Here is a 23,470-nt window from a genome sequence, read left to right as displayed (position 1 = left end):
TGGCAGTTGGCAGTTCCTGACTCTTCCTGTTGCTTGAAGTCTAACCAATAGCCAACTTTACTTTGGTTTCTAAGGGTACATACTAGTGTGTGTGCATGCAGGGGGGCAGACAATATTAAATACAGAATAGAGTATGTAGACTTTTAAGTGCCAAAGAGGAAACAAAACGGGAAGGGATAAAAAAATGTTGCAGGGGGAGAGAGGTTGAAAGTTTAGATGGAGGGAGGAGGTCAGGGCAAAGATGAATTTACAGTGAAGATTTGAAGTACGTAGGGTGCAAACTATGTGGATATCTGGGGAAAGAACATCCCAGGCCAAGGGAACAGCCAGTACAGAGATGCCGACGTCAGGTCACGTCTGATGTCTTTGGAGGGAAAGCAAGTGGTCCGGTGTGGCTGGATCACAGAGAAGGATGGGGAGAGAGTAGAAAACAAGGCCAGAAAGGTATGTGGAAGGGAGGTGGCTGGATCATGTAAGGACTCAAAGATCATAAAACCGACTTCAGTTTTACCCCACGTGAGGTAGACGTGCACTGGAAGGGTCTGCAGAGAGGAGTGACGTGAGCTGGCCTACATTTAGCAGGATGTTCTTGCTGCTGTGTTGAGAGTGGACCACACAGTAGCATGAGCAGAAGTGGCAACACCAGTGAGGAAGCCACCATGATAACCTGGGTAGGAGATGCTGGTGGTTTGGACCAGAGTGGCTGTAGTGGGGGTGGTACAAAGAACTGTATTCCAGAGATATTTTGAAGGTGAAGCCAGTAGGATTTGCCAATGGACTGAGTGTAGGGTGTAAAAGAAATACAGAAATACAAGACAGCATCGTGGTTTTTGAGTTGAGAAACTGGAACAATGAAGTTAGCATTAACCGAGGCGAGGAAGAAAGAGAGGAGCAGGTGGCAGGGGAAGAGTGGGAATGTGGTCGTGGGTGGTGGTGTTTGTCTGAGATGCCTGCCAGTCTTGTCAATACGCAGTTAGCCCATGACTCTGGAACTAAAGGGAGAAGTCCAGGTTGGAGATAAGTCATAGTTATTGATGGATTTAGCACCATAGAATTGGATATGATCCCCTATGGAGTGAAAGCAGATAGAAAAGAAAGAAGTCCAAGGACTGAGCCTGGGGCATCATCAAATATTTAGAGGATAAGATGATGAAATGAGGCAGCCATATAAACTGAGACGGAAAGCTCAGCAGTGGAGGAGGAATGTGGTGCCCTAGAAGCCAAGGAAGGAGAGGTAGCCAAGGTGTCAGATGTAACAGGGCACTTAATGTGATCCTTGAGAAATGACCTTCGGGCTTAGCAATATGAAATGTTATGGGCTGAATTGTGTCCCCCCAAAAAGAAATGTTGCAGTCTAAGCCCCAGGACCTTAGAATGTGACCTTATTTGGAAATAGGGTCTTTATAGATGTAATCAAGTTAAAATGAGGTCATTAGAGTGGGCCTTAATCCAAAATGACTGACATCCTTATAAAAAGAGGGAAGTCTGGACACAGAGACAGACAAGCCCACAGTGAGGTCATCACATGAAGACTGGTCTTAATGCTGCCTCAGGCCAAGGATCAACCAGAAGCTAGGAGAGAGGCCTTCCCCAGCGCCATCAGAGGAAGCGTGGCCCTGCTGACACCTTGATTTTGGAATTCTGCCGTTTAAGCCACCCAGTCTGTGATACTTTATCATTGCAGCCCTAGGAAACTAATACATGGAGGTCATTGGTGATCATGAGAAGAGACATTACAATGGAATGACAAGGACCTAATTGAAGTGGGATACAAAGGGAATAAAAGGGGGAAAATTGAAAACAATGTATAGGGTCAACATGTAAGGAGTTTTCCTACAAAGGGAAGGAGAGAAGCAGGGTGGAAGGCAGAAAAGCAAATGGCCTGAGAAAGGTGGGTTTTTTTTGGTTTGTTTGGTTTTTTTAATGGGAGAAATAATTGTATGTCTGATGCTAATGGGATGATTCATTAGAGAGAGTGGGGAGGATCTCTGGAGCTCTGTCCTTGATCAGCAGAAAGAGGACGCATAGATGGACATACTGCCTTTGGCTGGACAAGAGGACAGGTCACTCATGGGTGACAGGAGAGGAAGTGGAGGTTAATACAAGCACAGGTGCAGGGAGCTGACAGTCTTTTCACATCCTCCAAGTTCTCCATGAAGCAAAGGCACCAGCTGAGAGTGAGGATATGGAAGGTGTGGGAAGCTGGCAGAGAGAGGAGAAAATGAAACAGCAACTCCAGAGTGAGGGACAGAGAGAAACTGTTCATAGTGATGATTCTTTTCATATACTATATTTTTAATATTATTTTTTGTCTGTGCTGCGTGGCATGTGGGATCTTAGTTCCTGACCAGGGATGGAACCCGCATCCCCTTAACTGGAAGCACGGAGTCTTAACCACTGGACTGTCAGAGAAGTCCCCTTCGTATACTATTGAAACTGATTTGCTCCTCTTGCATTTAGAATTTTCTCATCTAAATTTATGAAAAAAATGGATCTAATTTTCTTTTGGGGGGGGGTCCACGTGTCAAGTTCTGGTGTTAATAAAAACAGAGACAGAATCAATAGTGATGATTACTGAGCACCTATCATGTATCAGGCCCTGGTAAAGCATTTCTTCCAATTATCTAATTTAATCATCTTGGCAAGAAGGACATGAGAGATTGGCTCCACTGTGTAGATGAGGAAAGTGAACCTGGGGCTGAGGGCAGGACAGTGACAGGGCCAAGGCTTACAGCTAGTAAGCAGGGTTGGGATTCAAACCAAAGTCGGTGACTTCAAGATCAATACTTGAACCAGCAATGTATGCTAACTTTATCAACTAGCTTTTCATCTTACTCTACGTTCTGGAACAGATGGTATAAAAATAAGAACAATCTGTTCTTCGAAAATTGCAAAAGCCTCACCAGGAAAAACCATCAATTATAAAGATGCAATATTTAAAGCGTAAAAAATAAGGAGAGAATGGCTTGTTGGTGGAATAAACATCTTATTTCCATTCATGTGTGCCTGTTTCTACTTAAAATTAGGAGGCCTTCAATTTAATCAATATCTGTAGGAACTCATCTGAGCCATTACTCTGTCAATCTAGCTCACCACAATGTTCTGTCTCCTACAATTTCTGCCTCCCCAAATATTGTGGAATTGTCTTCTTTATTTCCACAGCCATTGCCCTAGGCAAGGCTGCCATCCTGTTAGTCCAATGACTGTAATACCTTCAAAAGTGGTTCTCCTCGACTCTCCTTTCTGTGCCCCTTGTACTCATTTTGTACACAGAAGCCAGAGGGATTTATTTTTAAAATACTCTGTGTATTTACTGTTTTATAACAGAATGCTGCCCCACATAGGATATATTGCCAAATATTCAGCTGTACAAAATAGTGCATGATGCCTAACTACAAGTGGAAAACATAATTAAAAAAAAAAAAACACTTAAACACAATATAGGATTCTGCAAAAAGGCATTATTCCAGGTTGTTTTTAATTTTCTTGGGCCTGTCTTTCCCCTTTATGTCTTCAGTGGAATGTGATTATTTTCCAAACCACTGCTCCCAACCCCAAACCTGAAATTTAATATGTGGAATCTTTAATTCCAGTAAGTCTATAAGAGATCACAACAGGCCCCATTTTCTAGTGCTTTCCTTAGCAGAGGAGAATGAGATAAGTACATCATGAACACCTTGACATATCTGTTGTCTTACTGATCTTTTCTCTCTAAGCCTATATTAAACACTCAATAAATATTTGTTGGACAGTATTAAATGAATATGACATTTGGTATTTTGTAGGAATAATCTAAAATTTTTTTATCAATAAACTAGAGGCTTCAGTAGAGTACATCCATATTAAATAATGTAATCATAGATTTTCTTAAAATGTGGTTTTTGATTTTTTTTCTCTAAGGTACTGAGTTTTTCATTCTTGACAGCTGATTTCAATACTTTCCCTCATCAAGTATTTTTCCTTTCATCTAAAAATGTCAATTTTCTCTAAGTTTACCTTGAAGCATGACCAAAGACTGTCGAAGGCGGCTGTTTTCTTTCCGGATGTTTGTTAGTTTTTGTTTCAGGCCTCTTATTTTTGTGCACAATTCCTCCTTCGACAATTCTGCTAGAGGGTCTTCATCCTCACTGGAGCTCTCACCGGGCAGAAAGGCATTTCCCGAATACGGGTCTCTCTAAAATACAAGGCAGGCACAACAAAAGCATCAAGGCAGCTCTCGTGGTTTATCCTGTGTTCTGGATGCTGCTGGGACTTAATTAGACCTACAGGCTCCTGCTTTTCCAGGAGGGGAGCTGAGCCCTTGCGAGTGATCTAGCCTCAGCTTGGTCCTCCACTATACAGGGGAACTCAGAATAAAAGAGGACATCAAAGTTTCACACACACACACACGTCTCTTTCAAAACAGTAATCAGGAGCTTCCCTGGTGGCGCAGTGGTTGAGAGTCCGCCTGCCGATGCAGGGGACACGGGTTCGTGCCCCGGTCCGGGAAGGTCCCACAGCGGAGACCTGTGCAGCGGAGCGGCTGGGCCCGTGAGCCATGGCCGCTGAGCCTGTGCGTCCGGAGACTGTGCTCCGCAACGGGAGAGGCCACAACAGTGAGAGGCCCGCGTACCGCGAAAAAAACAAACAAAAACAAAAACAAAAAACAGTAATCAGGATTCTGACTTTCAGCCTAACTTCAATGAAAAACACAAAGTAGAAAAATAGTATAACAGAGTAGAATCAACCAGACCACCATTCAGATCTTTGTAACTCATCTACGTCCTCCATTTCTCTCCCGACACCTCATCCACAGCCTCTTTGTTGAGACTATGCCATGAGGCTAATTTGGGGGTTTATTGCATCAGAGAAAGGAGAAAGATTTACCCAGAACAAAGCACTGACGTCTACCTTTTAGTTTCAAAAATATTTTTTAAGGACAGCAGGACAATAGTCCGAAAACGTATGCCTTTGAGTCGTAAAACCCAGGCTTTGTTGAGGCAGAAAAGAATTTTCTCAAATTACTAAGGTGGCCTTTACATTAATCCAAATCTGGAAAATTGGAGCACAGAAGGAAATTTATAAAGATCCAAATCTAGAAGCCTGGAGTATGATGTTTATAAAAATAAACTTTAGGGCTTCCGTGGTGGCACAGTGGTTGGGAGTCCGCCTGCCGATGCAGGGGACACAGGTTCGTGCCCCGGTCCGGGAAGATCCCACATGCAGCGGAGCGGCTGGACCCGTGAGCCATGGCCGCTGAGCCTGTGCGTCCGGAGCCTCTGCTCCGCAACGGGAGAGGCCACAGCAGTGAGAGGCCCGCGTACCACAAAAAAATAAAAATAAAAAAATAAACTTTAGAAGACATAAAGGCACATGTACACCAGAACACAACATTGTGAATCAACTATACTCCAATAAAAATTTTGAAAATAGAGAGAGATCAAGAAAGTTCCTGCTGAATAGGAAGCGAAGAGACCTCCTGGGGCCAGGCTGAGGAGCAGGAAGGACAGAAAGTCAGATTCCAGTGTCTGCTCTTCCTGCCCCGACCTTTGTGGGGAAGAGAGGTGGATCAACGGGGTTAGGGTAGATGATAGAAACATCCAGATGAATGAGGGGCAGTCCCAGGGCAGCAGGGCCAGCTCCGTGCTTCTCAGCACATCATAAATGCCCTAAAGGGGCCCCATGTCCAGCAACACCAGGGCAACACGGTGCCTTCTGGGCCACGGATCAGAAATGGACAAAATTGGTGTCTGAACAAATGGACCAGAGACAATGTCCAGACTCCCCAGAGCTCATGCAAAGAAGCTGGAGAATCCAGAGGATCCCTGTGTCCCGGTCAGGAACTGGGTAAGTGCTGGGGGAACTGGTGAACAGAGAGGCTACAGGGTGCCAAAACCTTACAGAAGATGGCAGCGGGTCCCAGCACAGCAAACGTCAGCAGATGGTGCCAACAGAACCCCCTGGGAGCTGGAGGGAATGCTGTGCCTCAGCAGTAACAGTACTGGACACTAAGGAAACACGCAGAAGACTTAGAGCCTGGGCAGAAGACCAGCAGTCCTTCCCCAGATGCTGGATGATACGTAAGACTCCTCAAAACTTGAAACACTTCCCAGGAAAAAAACAGGAAGTGGAGGAGAGTGAGAATCTAGTCTCCATTGAGACTTAAACCCTGAAGTGACTGAAACTATACCAATACCTCAAAGGGATTTTAAACACCAGAACACTCTAACTGGGCTTCCCTGGTGGCCCAGTGGTTAAGAATCCTCCTGCCAATGCAGGATACACGGGTTCGAGCCCTGGTCTGGGAAGATCCCACATGCCGCAGAGCAACTAAGTCCCTGCGCCACAACTACTGAGCCTGGGCTGTAGAGCCCGCGAGCGACAGCTACTGAAGCCCATGCGCCTAGCCTGTGCTCTGCAACAAGAGAAGCCACCGCCATGAGAAGCCCGTGTGCCGCGACGAAGAGTAGCCCCCTCTCCCAGCAACCAGAGATAAGCCCGTGTGCAGCAACGAAGACCCAATGCAGCCAAAAATAAAATTTAAAAAAAAAAGAACACTCTGTAATTCACTGTCAATGGACAAGTTCAAGCTTTCCCCCCTCCCCCTTTTCTTATCTAGCAGGGATGGAGAATTGAAAGCCAGATGAGATCAGTTATAGAAAATACAATTATATTTTTGTATGATCAGTAATGTATACATTCAACCTCACTCCTTATTTTACAAGTATACAAATCTATGTATGTATACATATTTCATTATTCCACTTGTGTGTGACATATATAATATATATAATGGTAATGAAAATTACTATTGTTCTATGTTGGCAAGTAGCTAAAGTACTCATACTAGATATATAAATCTTTAATAAAAAAACTGATGCATTTGGTTAAATAGAAACGAAATATTTATTTTAAAAAACTGAAGGATGCCTATTGAGATCATAGTTCTATGCCAAGTAATTGGGAAAAATAGAATATATGGTCTAGTTCTTGCAGCAATTTCCCACAAGAGAGAAATGAAATCAAGCATAAATCCATTTATAAGCATCATTGGAAGACAAAGTTAATAGACAATAGATTGGGATAAGATATTTGCAAAATCTAAAACCACATGAAACTAATTTCTACAGTAGATATGGTATATGCGCCAATCAATAAGAATGGAACAGGAACCCACCAGAATAGACTAAGAAACCCAACAGAAACTATAAAAACTCAATAGAGAAATGAACAGTGGCAGAGACTGCTGGCTATCACCAGGTATTTGTTCTCCCATTCTTCTACAGTAATAGGTTTTTAGCTCAGCAGATAGGTGTCAGCTAGATTACATTTCCCAGACTCCCGGACAGCTCAGTGTGGCTATGTGACTAAGCTTCCGCCAATCAAATAAGAGTAGAAACAATGTATACCACTACTGGGTCATGACCTTAGGAGGAATGGGCTGGCCTTCTCCTGCCTGAATTCTATTTTTGTTGGCAGAGACGAAGGCATGCAGGTGGGAGCTGGAGTAGTCACCTTGACCCAGAGACAGAGGCTGTGTGTTCAGGAAGGTAAATGAACAAGATAAGAGGGATCCTCAACATTTTGGCACTGCTACAGCAACTAGGACTGCTCTTGCTATTATATGAAAGGGAAATAAACTTCCATCTTTATACGGCACTGTGATATTTGGGTCTTTGTTACAGCCTTTACAACATGCATCTTAACTAATGCAGATTTTGGTACCTAGAAGCTGGATACCCAAAACTTGACATATGTTTGAATTACTTAGAGGTCAGGTTATGGTCAAAAAGAGCAAAGGTATAACATGCTGGAAGATTGTTGACTCTTGTTAGACCTTGGTGATGACACATTTGGTAAAACCGTCGCCTGCAATGCCTTGGAAGGCACACCATGTACTTATTGAGACTGGAAAAAGAATGTCTGTGTGTATCAGTGATTTCTTGTCAGTGCTAGCTAGTTTGCAGAAATGGAAGGCTTTCTCCTTCCATCTGCATTTAGAATGTAGCATGCAATTTAAACTGAGTCCAGTCATGTTAAATCTTCAAGGTTTGAAAAAAGTGAATGACGTCTACATCTAAATTGTAAGAGATAAGAAAAAAAGCCTGTGAACTCAAGGCTTTCTCAAGAGCTTCTCTTTAAGTGTTCTCTGCCAGACACTGAAATCCACCCCAACAGCAAGCCTCAGCTTCAGTGCATTATCTTCAAGCTTTTTGTTTCATATAGCAATTAAGTCACTGCCAAAAGTTGGAGAGAAAAGAGGCTGAGCAGCCGTAATAAAAGAGGAGAGGTTTCAGGCTTGTTTATGACCAAATAAGATCTCTGGCTGTAGCTACTTGCAATGAAACCAAACAGAAAGAAATAGTCTGGAAAGTTATTAAGTTTTTGAGAAACACAATTTGCAAAAGAAACCATACTGGCCTGCTAGAGCAGGTGACTATTTTGCCCTCAAGGAACCACTGGACAACCCTCCCCCTCCAAAACCTGCACCAGCAAATTGAAACAAGATATAATTTTCTCCCATCAATTGCCAAATATATGAAATAAGGACATACATGCTAAGTGTTGGCAGGGAAGCACAACATGGAATCCCTTATGCACTGCTGCTGGGCATGTGGACTGATGTGGACATTCTGGAAAGCAATTTCATTGTCATATGAAAGCCATTACTCACCCTTCTAAGTGTTTATTCCAGAGACATTCTCACGCTGTTTCTTAAATGGACATGTATGCGGACATTTATTTTGTCATTGTTTGTAGTACCAAGATGCTGGAGGAAATCTAGGTTTTCATCATTGGAGGAAAGGATAAGTAAAATGATGCTATGCTTTGTTAGACACAACGTATCATATATAATAGCAATATAGATGTTAAAAACAGTGCTGATTGAAAAGTCAAACAGATTGAGCTATATATTATGATACCAATGTACTACTAAATGATGTGTGAAATGATGGAGCCATAAGGTTGTACAGTGCAGCATGATTTGTAAACAGAAAAAGATTGGAAACAAGCCACATGCATGCTAGGGGACAGTGGGTGATGATGTACAAAAGAGAAAGTCCTTTATATACTAGTGGAAAAATTGTCAGAATACATTAAGTAAAAAAGCAATGTACAAAGCAGCCTATCTAGTAAGTTACTTTTTGTGCAAAAGAGGGGATAAGAATATCTATATTCATATTTGCTTTATTTGAACAAAGAAACACTGGGAGGATAAACAAGAAAGCCATAAATGTGGTTACATGTGGTAGGGGGCCAGGAGTCAGGAACAGGGCTGGTGGGGACAGCTGTGTGGGAGACTTTTCACAGACACGCTATGTAGATATACAGATATATAATTTTTAGGCTTTTGATTTTTTTATTACTCAAAACTTCATCTTAAATTTAGCTTTCTGACTCTGTGCTTGTGCCTTCAACACTTTCACAAGAATTTTCTGCCCCTCCGTAGGAAAGCATATATGACCGGTCATGGACATGCTTAGCAGACACGGACCCACCATGGGCCTGGCTGACATGTTTCGTTTCAGGAAACCTCATAAGAACTTTAGGTCTCACAGCAACAACTTCTCAAAGTCGGCCTGGGCACATTCCACATGCAGATTTTGGTGCTTTCCCAACCTTCTGGGTTTAAGAGTAAACAATTCTATTGCCAGGGGTTCGGGACAGCCTCGTTTTGTCAGAGGCCGTGTTGTGGGGCAGCCTAGGGTGTGCGGCATGCCAGATGCTGGACCGTTCTCAGTGCCTCCAGACACTATCCCAGGAGAGTAAAATATATTTTAAACCATGAGAATGTACAGTATGTATTTTAAAAATTAAATGAAAATACATGCACATAAGCACTCCATGTATTACAAAGACACACAAATAAAAAATAAAGGATAAACAGGTGGATAGTTTGTCCAAAGTGTAAGAGGAGAATGGGAGTGGGGAATTCAGATCAAAAAGGAATAAATGAATAAATACAAATAAGAAAGGGGCCCTGGCCAAACCTGTGATGAGGATGGGCTGCAAACTGGAGTCAAAAAAAAAAAAAAAAAAAAGCAATAAATTTTAGAAGAGGTGTTCCAATTTCTCCAGTGGTTTTGGGAGGAAAAAAATATTTTCTGCCAGTTTGCTGATCTTTAATGTCCCAGGATATCAAGGAAAGTTTGGACAATGTATAATTGGCCACACTTCAATAGAAGCTGGTAAAATGGCTTGTGAATATATTTCTAATTCAACTTGTTTAACATTAAAAAGAGAACATGAAATTTTATTCCTTCAGTTGAATAAAGAATTAAAGGGAAGAATCTATTAATACAAGAGGGGGAAATGCACTAATAAATTGTGAAAGGAATTATGGAATTATGGCAGAGCAAGGGAAGAAAGTACCACCACAACAACAGCACACCAACCTGCCCTTTATCCAGGTCACTGTTCGCATTCTCTGAGTCCATCGTCTCCGTCCTTTTCCTCTTTCCTTTTCTAAGAGCTTGGGTATTGGTAATTTCCTCTGTTTGCAAGATCTTCTGCATTTTCTTAGTTAGTTACCAAAGGTTTTCTGAAATTGTAGGAGGAGGGAATGCCCATGAGATGGTGCTACTCTGGACGTAGTCCAAAAGTTAATGTTTTTCCTTAAAATGAAAAACAAACAAAAGGATCCATAATATGTTTACAACTGTATGTTTCATAAAGGGACTAGCCACTCAAGTAAATTATTTTACTCAATACTTCCTGTCATTCTTTCTCCCACTGGCTAATTCAGGACACACTTTCACTTGGTTCAAAATCATGAGGATATCATGTTTTCAGAACGTGGGATACAGGAAGTTGTCATTTATAAAATCAAATAGTATAAATTTTTTCCATCTTTTCAAGTTTTTTCTTGTCAATCAGTTATGAGGAGTCTAAAAAACAAAGTAGAAACCTTGTAAAATTATGCAAATGATTTGAGGACTGAAGTTATATAACTTTAGGAAAAAGACATTAATAATAGCAGATCTAGGGTCTTCCCTGGTGGTCCAGTGGTAAAGAATCCGCCTTCCAATGCAGGGGATGTGGGTTCGATCCCTGGTCAGGGAACTAAGATCCCACATGCCGCGGGGCAACTAAGCCCACGCACCACAACTACTGAGCTCACGCATCTCAACTAGAGAGCCTGCGTGCCACAAACTACAGAGCCCATGAGCCCTGGAGCCTGTGCACCACAACTAGAGAAGAGAAAACCTGGTCGCCACAACTAGAGAGAAGCCCACATGCCTCAACGAAGAGCCTGCGCACCTCAACGGAGATCCTGCAGGCCTCATTGAAGATCCTGCGTGCCGCAAATAAGAGCCGAAGCAGCCAAAGATAAATAAAATAAATAAATGAAAATAATAAATAAATCTTTAAAAATAATAATAGCAGATCTCATCAGGACAAAAAATATTCCAAGGGAGATCAATAAGAATGGCCTAGAAATTTGTTCTGTTTTTTTTCTGAAAACTCTGAAGTTTTGAGATGGAAGATTTTCTTTGGTGTAAACTTAAGAGTAGCACCATAAAGAATGCAAAAAAATCTCAAAGGCAACAATGCATTTCATTAAAGTTTTAAGGTAGAATCATTTTTTCAAAACCTGATAAAACAGATGATAGTTTTTAGGTTTAATAGTTTTGAAATGATCAAATCTAGCTTTTGCTGTGTATGGATGATTCAACACTTTTGGTCATAGCACCTTTTTTTTTTTTTTTTTTAATATTTATTTATCTGCCTGTGCCGGGTCTTAGTTGCGGCACGCAGGATCTTCCTTGCTGCATGCGGGATCTTCATTGTGGCATGTGGGATCTAGTTCCCTGACCAGGGATTGAACCCAGGCCCACTGCATTGAGAGCATGGAGTCTTAGCCACGGGACCACGAGGGAAGTCCCTGTAGCATCCTTATTACTTGCATATGTTGGTTTGTTTTCATGAAAAGATATTTAATTATAAATAATAAAACTTTACAGAAGAGACTAGCTTAAAGGGAGTTTGACAAATATGTGGATTGTTGAGTAGAAGGTAACTATACTCTTTACCAAATTACACCAAGTAATCCTTTTAGAAAATATGGTTCTTTTACCTATTTTAAGAGAAATTCATTATTCTCTACTCCAAGCATAAAATTATATTTAGTCTTTCCAAGATTGCTTGTTGTGACTTTTTGAAAACTTACTTTATGTTTTCAAATACATGAATAGTGCTTCAGCTAACACATGGGACTGGACTGTAATATCTAACTCACAAATATCAGAGGTCTTACTTAGTATCAAACTTTATTAATAATTTCAAAGATACAAGCAATCAAAAGGCACAGGCAGAATGGGGAGGTCTAGGACATCCAGGCTTTGTAGGTTCTTCCTTCTAGAATAAGAGGTGAGGCCTCTAACTGAGGTTTGGGGGTCACCTCACACAGTGGGTGTGTTTAAGTCGTGACACTTCTCCATTTTATACCTTAGAGTTGTACAGCTTGCATGACCTTCTCCAGGGAGTTATAAATCCATAGATCCTAGGTATGTTTGCCATAGGCAATTTTAAATCAGGGATACACAGTTAAGAGCATTCCATAGACAAAAACTCCACTTGTAGCAAATATCATTCGTCTGTTTACTCAGAGCAAGGTCAACACACATTTTCTGTGAAGCGTCAGATAGTACATATTTTAGGCTTTGCAGGCCAAGGGGCAAAATCAAGGATATTATGTAGGTACTTATAAGCAAGAAGAAAATAGATCTTCACAAAAGTTTTATTCATAAAATTGAAACTATACTAATAATAATTGAGTATAACTTTTTGTCAGACAGGCCTACAAATGAGACTGGAATTTAAAAAAATATCTTGTTTAATTAGGGTTCAAAGTGTTCCCTACCATCAGAATTAATGGCAAATGCTTACTTGCCAATGCTGACCCATTATGAGATTTTATGAATTTTGTGACCTTGGGTTAGGCAATGATTTCATAGATATGACAACAAAAACGTTATTTTCATAAATGATACCATCAAGAAAGTAAAGACAACTTACACAATGGAAGGAAATATATGAAAATAGATCTCACAAGGGACATGAATACAAGATATATAAAGAACTCTTACAACACAATAATAAAAAGACAAATGCTCCAGTTTTTTAAATGGACAAAGGATTTAAACAGACAACACTTCAAAGAAGATATATAAATAGCAAATAAGCACAGGAAAAGAGGTTTAGTATCATTAATCACTACATAAATGCTCATAAAAACTACAATGAGAGGCCTCTTCATATGTACTAAGATGACTATAATCAAAAAAGACAGAAAACAAAGTTTTCTTAAAGATGTGGAGAAATTGGAACCCTTATATCTTGCTGGTGGGATTGTAAAATAGTGCAGGCATTTTGGAAAAGTCTGGCAGCTCTAAAGTTAAATATTACGTCATCATATGACACATCAATTTCATTCCTACGTATATACCCAAGAGAAGTGAAAGCATACATCCATACAAAAACTTGTACACAAACCTTCATAGCAGTATTAGCCATAATAGCTAAAAAGTGGAAAAAAACAAATGTCTATCAACTCATGAATAGATAAATAAAATGTGGTGCATCCCTACAGTGAAATATGATTCAGCAATAAGAAGAAAAGAAGTTCTGATACATGCCACAACATAAATGAGCCTTGGGAACTTTATGCTAAGTGTAAGACATCAGTCCCCAAAGATCACACATTGTATGATTCCATTTATGTGAAATGTCAAGAATCGTCAAATTTATAGAGTCAGAAAACAGATTAGTGGTTTCTTAGGAGTGAGAGATTGGGGGATTGGGGGAGGAATGCCTGCTAATGGGTTTCTTTCAATGGGGACAAAAACGTTTTTTAAAAATTGGATTGTGGTGTTGCACAAACCCTCTGAATAAACAAACAAACAAAAAACCATTGAAATATGTACTTCAAATGGGTGAATTGCATGTGAATAATATTTCAATACAACTATTTAAAAAATACATAATAGGGCTTCCCTGGTGGCACGGTGGTTGAGAGTCCGCCTGCCGATGCAGGGGACGCGGGTTCGTGCCCCGGTCCGGGAGGATCCCACATGCTGCGGAGCGGCTGGGCCCGTGAGCCATGGCCGCTGAGCCTGCGCGTCTGGAGCCTGTGCTCCACAACGGGAGAGGCCACGACAGTGAGAGGCCCACGTACCGCAAGGAAGGAAAAAAAAAATACATAATAGGTTCAAATATTTTCTGCAAAGTACCTTCTGATGAATAATAAAATGAATAACTGTAGGCTTTAAGGACCTTACATTTTCACAAGTTTTGTAAAATCTTCCAACAAACATTTCTCCTGCTCCACACACATTTTTAACCACCATCAATTGTATCAAGTCTTAGCAGATTCCACCCAGGTTGTACTGAATTAGTGCTTTCTCAACCTCTTTGGATATATTCTCTCCCACAGTTGTTTCACAGACTATTTATAATGGCTAATTTGTGAGTCACTCTAAATTAATCAGCAATTACTTCTCAAATAAATAAGAACTGAGCAATATCAGTAATACCTGTTGATTTGTCAAGAGCCAAGAAAAACTCAGTCATTTGCCGTGTGTTTTAATTATGTTGCTCCTGAAGTCCTCATTCCTTTGAATAACTGTTTTTGCTGAAAGGCAAATAGTCTTAAGTAAGTTTATTTTTTTCTGGGCACATGCCTTAAGCTACTGCAATAAAACACGATTTAATTAACTCACTATTGGTAAATGGCTTTCCTTAATTGGCTAACAAACAAACCACCCAGAAACTTATTTTGGTTACAGACTCATTTTTGTGAAGAAACTCTGCTGTGATATTTCATTTAAAATTTTCTAATTGTTGTGACTTGTCCTGTGAGTTGGATGAATACTGAGTTTGGTAATGTGACATATATATGTTTTTTTTTAAGCACAGGTATAGTGTCAGTGTATAATACACACAATGCTTTGCCGTCTAGTTTGGTGACAAAATAATCCACACGCCACTCTGCTTTAAAAGCACTAAGTCAAATTTTCTCTTTCTTTTCTTGCTTTGGCATGATTGGCATACACTGGTAGTAAAAAAATAAAATGCAGTGTCATACAATGGTATGACGATATGCACGACATTAAAACAATGTCAAATTATTACAATGGCATCACTGTGGTTTGTGCTGCACTGAGCGGGCTACCCCGTGTGGTCTCTGTCACAACTACTCAGCTCTGCCCTTGCACCATGAAAGCACACAGGCAATCTGTAAACACAGCAGTGTGGATGTGCTCCAATAAAACTTTACCTGTGGACACTGAAACTTGAATTTTGTACAGTTTTCACATATCATGATATGCTATTCTTATATTGGTTTTTTTCAAGTATTTAAAACTATAAAAAACATTCTTAGCTTATAGGCTGTACAGAAACAGGAGGCAGGCAGAGGGGCAGCAGCTTGCTGAACCCTGATCTAGGGGCTCAGTTATCACGTTGAAAAGGAATTCAGATGTGTCACATGCTTCCTTTTCTGTCATCCTCATTTCTCTTCCTGGCAAGCAGAACAACCGCTTTAACTTCTTTCTCCCCAGTGCCTTACTTCACTGCACATTATTACTAAACATTTAGAGCAGCACTTGAGAGACACAATATATAGCCAGTTAGATCCTACAGCAAATTGTTATTATTTGATAAAAGTGGATTTTGCCAGATATAACTGTTCACCATCACTAAATAATCAGTATTATTTAGTGATGGTAACAGAGCCAGAGTCCTGGTTCACAGGGGTTGCTGATAAGCCCAGGGTGGGAGAGGGGAGACTGGGAAGTTACTGATTAATGGGTATAGAGTTCAGTTTTGCAAGATGAAAAGCGGTCTGGAGACGGATGATGGTGATGGTTGCACAACAATGTGAATGTACTTTAGGCCCTTGAACTATACACTTAAAATGGTTAAGATGTAAATTTGATGTTATGTGTTTTTACCACAATAAAAAAGTTGGAAAAAAATTAGTTTGCAAAAATACAGATTTTGTAATATCCTAACTGTACTAAAATTTTCTCCTGCTGATATGATTTCATTAAAGAGCAAATCCTCAAGTTTCTTCACAAACACACAATTCATTCAAGACCAACCAGAATGGACATATCAGACCTCTTTTAGAAGCTCTACTTTTCAGTAGATTTCAGGCCACTGTTCTTACATCCACAGACAGGTGGGTCAAAGTTTGTACTACCTGCCAATTAGCAAATTCAGAATGGGTATTATGAATATGGCTCTATAATAAACACTACTAGTTCCTATAGTTGGTAAAAAAATTTACCATGGAGTTATCTGCCACTCTTTATTTATTTATTTTTTTAAATAAATTTATTTATTTATTTTTGGCAGTTTTGGGTCTTCGCTGCTCCACGCGGGCTTTCTCTAGTTGAGACGATCTCATTGCGGTGGCTTCTCTTGTTGCAGAGTACGGGCTCTAGGTGCCTGGGCTTCAGTAGCTGTGGCACGCAGGCTCAGTAGTTGTGGCTTGTGGACTGTAGAGCACAGGCTCAATAGTTGAGGTGCACGGGCTTAGTTGCTCCATAGCATGTGGTTTCTTCCCGGACCAGGGCTCGAACCCGTGTCCCCTGCATTGGCAGGCGGATTCTTAACCACTGTGCTACCAGGGAAGTCCCTGCCCTGTTTTATATTTTATTTATTTATTTATTTTTTTGCTAACAGAAACCATTTGATTAATTCCCAGGTAGTTGTAAGGGGCAAGATTAAATATAACCACAGCCATGAGACTCTCCCAAGATATGTGGTTGGATGAATAACATGTCAATGACTTTCAATTTTTTTCCAATCTTTTGTAGCTCACGGCAAAATATACATTCTACATTTTGATCCAGAAAACACACATACACACATACACCCACACACAAAAAACTAAAACAAAATTTCAGAAAACATACTCACTTTTACTGCATGTAATGTATTCTTTCAGATTCTATTCTATCTACTGTATTTTATTTCATTTTAGTAAGTGCTGACTGATCACAGCATGTTAAGTTGATTTCGCAGCTCACTAATGGGTTATAACCCATAGCTTGAAAAATGTTCTAACCAGCCTCCAAGTTATGGAAAACATGTACGAGAAATAAGACATAGAGAACAGAGAACTTTGTAATTAATGAAAGCAAATGAAATTAATAAAAATATAAATTATTAATGCATTTAGGTTTACTTTTAATATGTCAATAGTACAATTAATGCAGGAGTTCAAAAATACAAAAGCTGCCTCTGAAATTCTAAGAAACAAAAGGCACCATATATATATTTTTAAATAAATATTCAGCACTTTTTTTTTTTTAGATGTTGGGGGTAGGAGTTTAGTAATTTATTTATTTATTTTTGCTGTGTTGGGTCTTCGTTTCAGTGCGAGGGCTTTCTCTAGTTGTGGCAAGCGGGGGCTGCTCTTCATCGCGGTGCACGGGCCTCTCACTATCACGGCCTCTCTTGTTGCGGAGCACAGGCTCCAGACGTGCAGGCTCAGTAGTTGTGGCTCACGAGCCTAGTTGCTCCACGGCATGTGGGATCTTCCCAGACCAGGGCTCGAACCCGTGTCCCCTGCATTAGCAGGCAGATTCTCAACCACTGCACCACCAGGGAAGCCCGAGGCACCATATTTTTAAAAAATAAATTTATTTATTTTATTTTTGGCTGCGTCGGGTCTTCATTGCTGTGCGCGGGCTTTCTCTAGCTGCGGCGAGCAGGGGCTACTTTTTTTTTTTGCTGTGTGGGCTTCTCACTGTTGTGGCCTCTCCCGATGCGGAGCACGGGCTCTGGACGCACAGGCTCAGCGGCCATGGCTCACGGGCCCAGCCGCTCCGCGACATGTGGGATCTTTCCGGACCAGGGCACGAACCCGTGCCCCCTACATCGGCAGGCGGACTCTCAACCACTGCGCCACCAGGGAAGGGGCTACTCTTCCTTGTGGTACGCGGGCTTCTCTTGTTGATGAGCAAGGGCTCTAGGCACACAGGCTTCAGTAGTTTTGGTGCACTGGCTTAGTTGTTCCGCGGCATGTGGGATCTTCCCAGACCAGGGCTCGAACCCATGTCTCCTGCATTGGCAGGCGGATTCTTAACCACTGTGACACCTGGGGAAGCCCAAGGGACCACATTTAAGGAAACTAAATGAACATCAAAATATCATTCAGGTATCTCACCTCCCTTTGTATTTAAATAAAAATTCTGTTATGAATTAAATAAAAATCATGAAAGGCAAGTACGGCACTACAATAAAACTTAAGTACCCTTTCAAATTGCCGAAAGTTTTGGATTGTTTTCTATACATATCGGTTTTGGAATGTACAGACATAGAAGGTCCTCTTCAGTACTCCAGTCGGAGTATGAACTGAAGACTCCCCTCTAAATGAGTTCCAAAGTGCCAGGAAAAAAGTGCCAACATATTTCTAAATATCCAGTGGCTGGTTTAATGTTCTCTGTAAAATGGGCTACTAGTTTCAGCTCAGCCTTTGGCAAGGCATGGAGGAGGGACATGTCCATATTATTATTTTTTAATTATATATACACTAGAAGAAGGCAAATCAGGATAGGAATGGCTCTGAATCAATTACACTTCAATTTTTTAAAAAATTGAAACTCTACCAAAAAAAAAAAAAAAAACCACCAAAGATCAGAATGGCTGTGAAGGGTTGGGCGCCCTCTCCTGCAGCAAGCACAGCGCTCTACTGAGCAAAGCAAGTGCTTCCTTATCAAAGTGTTCTTGACTTCTGGAGAGAAACTACAGGGTTTTACTAATATCTATTAGGGAGCATTTCAACTCACTCTTTTTCCTCACGCCAATTCCAAATGCCATCTAACGTGTTTTCAATTTCCAAGTTGTTCCAGAAATACTCCAACTAAAAAGATGATCAATATACTTTAGGATGATACGGCAATGCTGCCAAACTATGATTGCATGGCTTAGACTGATTGGAGACTGTGTGTGAACCTCAGAAACACTAAATATGTTTGAGGGACTCTAGACCTGAATCATTTTCAACTTCCTATGATGAGAAAGGAAAGAAAAACAGTCTCATCAGGCCAGAGTTTGTGGATGCACTTTTACTAAAGCTAATTTAACCAATGAGCTGTGATGTCATGCACTGTCATGCATGTAACCATTATCTAGGAAAGGAATTCATTTAGCTCCCCATCCTGCCCTACCTGACATCCTTAGATCTTTCCAATCCTGTCTCCTTCATTTAATAACAATAAAAATATAGTTAATATTTACTGAGTACTTACTATACCATTCAAAGCATTTAACCTGTACTACCTCATTTAATTCTCACCATCGTGCTCCAGGGTAGGTCCAAGGATTATTCACACTTAACAGATGAGGAAACTGGGGCCCCAGTGGACCCTGGCAACCAATCCCAGTTGCTAACCCATAAGAAGGACTCGAGCCAGAAGTTAGAAACTAATCATCAAATCAGCTTTTCAGCAAATTCTATCACCTCCAGTAACTAGCTTTTGCTTTCTTTGCTTGATGAAGCTCTTACAGGGCCCTCCTTGCCAAGTTCTGCCTCGTAGTCCCATTTCCCCAGAGACTGGAGTCTTGACAGGATCATCAGAGCTTCTCAGGACTCTCATCCCACTCAGCCACAAGGGCTGGAGACCCTCTCTTTGCCCCTCTGATCCCTTCTCCCCCCAATCTTTAAGCTGCTCTCTAAGCCTGGAGGTTGACACGCTTGGGCTCCCTTGCCCTCGTCCCAGCTGGGTTCAGCCAACAGCATGTCCAAGCAGGAGATCAGAGGGAAGGAGAACAGGGAGTTAGGAGGATGTATCCTCCTGCCTCCCTTCCTGTGGGGTTGCCTTGTCTATGTGACCCTCTCGTGTCAGGTTGCGATAACCACTTCCTGCCCTTCCCTGTAAGCCTACAGCTGGTGACATTTCCATTATGACGAGCCCCGAGGTACAGCACTGTTCCTCCTGGTTTGCCTACATCCGGCTGCTATGGTCAGAATGGGTCCTCCCAAAATCCATATGTTGAAATCCTAACCCTCATAGGTTATGGTATCAGGTGATGGGGCCTTTGGGAGGTGATTAGGTCATGATGGGGGGAGCTGTCATGAATGGGATTAGTGTCCTTATTAAACAGTCTCCAGAGGGATCCTTGGCCCCTTCTGTCAGGTGAGGACACAGTGAGAAGTCAGCAGTCTGCAGCACGGAAAAGGGGCTTCGCCAGAACCCAACCATGCTGGCACCTGATTTAGGACTGCCAGCCTCCAGAATTGTGAGAAATACATTACTGTTGTTTATAAGCTACCCATTCTCTGGTATTTTGTTACAGCAGTTTGAACAGAGAAAGACACGAACTGCATCATCTGAACCAGAGTCTCTCTGCTGCTCCTGACCTGGCAGGAAAGCCAGATGCCAAATAGCTCAGCCTCTGTCTCATCTGTAATGAGACAGTGAGACCAGCTCATTTTCATCTCGATGTGGTCAGGAACAAGACACCTACAGCAGAGAGATAATAGTGCAGAAATCAGAGGCTGAGAGCGTTGGAAGATAATCTTCACCTGCTCCACAATGTCACCTGTCCCCTCAAATGTCTACGAAAAGCCTGTAGCCACATAGAGAACAGACTTGCAGTTGCCAAGGGGGAGGGGAGTTGGGGGAGGGATGGATTCGGAAGTTGGGGTTAGCAGATGCAAACTAGTATATATAAGAATGGATAAACAACAAGGTCCTACTGTAGAGCACAGGGAACTATATTCAATATCCTGTGATAAACTATAATGGAAAAGAATATGAAAAAGAATATATATATGTATAACTGAGTCACTTTGCTGTATAGCAGAAATTAACACCACATTGTAAATCAACTATACTTCAATTAAAAAATAAAAAAGCCTGTAGCTGTATGTGTGTGTGGGACCACCTGCAAGTCTGCACAAAAAAGTATATGCAAAACTCAGAGGGACTCTGGATAAGTTTTCCTATGGTTCTAGGGCCTCCAAAACCTTTTCTGAGGAATATCAATTTTTGTGAGTATTTTTCTCCTTGGCTATTCTTATGTTATTACCTGTCCCCATCCTTGATATTTATGTGCCTTTTCCCCATTTATCAGAAACACAAGTGCAGTGTCACGCTTAAAGAAGAGTAAGAACAATGAAGAAGAGTAAGAACAATTTCACATTTTTTTGATTAATGTAGAACATTCTATCCATCTTGAAAGTTGAGTGCAAGATGAGATCATTAAGATTTTTGCTTTAAGGAACCATATTCTAGAAAATTAATAAGTTTCAGACCAATTTTTAAAATTCACAAAATGTAATAATTTTGATGCAGGAATCAATGCCTATGCATAAAAATCAGGAGTGATGCAACTTTCAAATATTAATTTATCTTATCAGTTATAACATGAAAGGACAAGCTAATTTCTCTTTGAAATATCTGCCATGTTAATATCGTATACTAATGAAATTAAGTGTATACCATTTACCAATGTGTCTATTAATTTTGTACTTTAATAATCTTGAAAGTTTAGGTCAACATAATCTGCTGAGTCACATATTTCAGATAATTTACTTAATCAATCATCTTAACTGCTTTGCCCTCTCATCTACTACCAATATTAGATACTAATATTATTTCAATACAATATTATTACTACCAATTTCTTGCTCTAATATTCTTTTGTATCCTGTTGAAGCAACATTACATTCCCTGATGAGGAAACCCAGGACATGGTCCTGTACCCTGTGGGTGAGGAGAAGTAAACAGGGACCATACCAGCCGACTCCTGGGGTTCTGGTGCCCCTTAATCCAGGCACCTAGACCCAGACTCCATCAGCTCACCTGGGGCAGACCGCCAGGACATGGGGGACACTAACTGTGACCCTGCAGTGTCTGCTCAAGGTGGGTTCCTGCTTCACTGCAGATGGCCCCAAAATGAAACTGCAAAGAATAGACCCAGAGGGATCTGAGACGCTCAGGAAATTGTGGTTCAAAGGCTGTCTCTGGGTGGAATGCATGAATATTGTACAAAACCCTTCACAGCCTACGGGGTCAGCAGGGAACCTGGAGGAGATAGAACCACCAGACGGAGAGAGTAGGACACCCTGGAAACTGGACTTGCCCACTGGAGTGAGGAAGTCCCATGATGAAATAACCAGCCTTTTAATGTGATGGAATGTGATCACAGTGACAGGACATGGGGATCTAGTGTCCTGGGAATATGGGGGGCGGGGTTCACAGGCACGGCAAGCGTGGGAAGCCCGAGACAGTGGGTGGATGGAGCTCAGCCACTAGGATGGGTGGGCGGTCTTCCACACCACAGGCAGGGTTATCCTGGTAGGATCCAGGGCCCCAGCTCCCAGGTGTCCGGGGAAGGCTGGATGTTGAAAAGCCTCACAGCTGAGGCTTAGGCAGGATGTAGGAGGAGTGTCTGCTACATTCACCAGGATATCCAGGAGTAGTTTCTGGGAGCCTGATACTACGTCCTTGCCTCTCTTTTAGCCTTAAGACTATGGAGATCCTTGCAGATTCAGCTGAAGACTGAATTCTAGGACCAGTGTTTTTCGCTCAGAATGGGCTTATGCATTCAAACATCTGGATGGTTGTGGAGTGGCCCTAGATCGTTAATACAGGCTTCCCTTCTCAGGGCTGAAACTGACATTCCAATGAAAGTTACAGAGTGAACTCTCTTGCCCCTCTCCCAATCTGTTTAAACTCTCGGGAAGACAAGGAAACTCAGAGAACACTGTCTCCACTTAGCCGTAGGGTGGGCGGTGTTCGCCTGCATTGGGGAAATGTCCCTGAACTTGTATAGGTTAGAGCTGAGTGCTTCCTCAGCTCATCCCAGGCTGATGGTGCTCCAGACCCTTCTCCCAGTCTCAGGGGAGGCACTTAGGTGACCTGATGCCGATGGATGAGAGAATGATTTGATGCTGCAGAAGCCTTGGTATCTGTGTGGATTTGTATGGTTTTGAGGATTCTCTTTTTCTTTTTGGTAATAACTCCTTAAGAACCTGGTGAAAACTATGGACCATGTCCCTCTAAAGAGAGTCACAGTTTTACATATAATTTCAGGTCCCTAGAATCCTGTTCGTGAATTCCAGGCTAAAAGCTCCTACAGCAGAGATAAGACCAAGAACAGGCTTTAGGTTTTTGGCTTTCTTCTTTGAAATGTAAACTTTACTGGATTCTAATTCAGTGAGTTTGCTATTTGTTTCCCTGTCTTACTCCATAAAGTATTTTGGAACCACAAAGACATTTTAAGACATATTTTTCTTTCTGTTCCTAAATCCATGAGATGTCATTACACTGGGATAATTTCAATACTCTCTGGAACTGTGTGTGTTTGAAACATCTTTTACTAATTTTCGGTTACTCATCCCATTTTCCTTGATACGCTTGCTATCTCTGTTCTCTTAGTGACATTCTTTCAGGCCATCAGCATGCTGATGCATTAGCATACAAAGCTACTACCACAAAATATTTAACGCAAAAGTCCTACAAAAAAT

The 23,470-nt window shown here is 41.4% G+C and overlaps 1 protein-coding gene across 2 annotated transcripts in view; it reads right to left on the bottom strand.

Moving 5' to 3' along the window:
- Window positions 1–23,470, bottom strand: part of BEND6 (BEN domain containing 6) — a 52,287-nt gene that overhangs the window by 22,486 nt on the left and 6,331 nt on the right. The window contains exons 2-4 of one of the 2 annotated variants that reach the window (XM_073810896.1): window positions 14,517–14,614; window positions 10,377–10,522; window positions 3,997–4,174 (exon numbers count right to left, since the gene is read on the bottom strand). In XM_073810896.1, coding sequence (XP_073666997.1) covers window positions 3,997–4,174; window positions 10,377–10,496 — 298 coding nt within the window. In that variant the 5' untranslated portion in view covers window positions 10,497–10,522; window positions 14,517–14,614. The remainder of the gene's footprint in view (window positions 1–3,996; window positions 4,175–10,376; window positions 10,523–14,516; window positions 14,615–23,470) is intronic. The other variant, XM_033863699.2, reaches the window with a different exon arrangement.

Source organism: Tursiops truncatus, chromosome 10 (genome assembly GCF_011762595.2).
Source record: "Tursiops truncatus isolate mTurTru1 chromosome 10, mTurTru1.mat.Y, whole genome shotgun sequence".
NCBI classification, from domain to species: Eukaryota; Metazoa; Chordata; class Mammalia; order Artiodactyla; family Delphinidae; genus Tursiops; species Tursiops truncatus.
The sequence above is the reverse complement of the archived record's forward strand: the minus strand, read 5'-3'. Positions and strand labels throughout refer to the sequence as shown.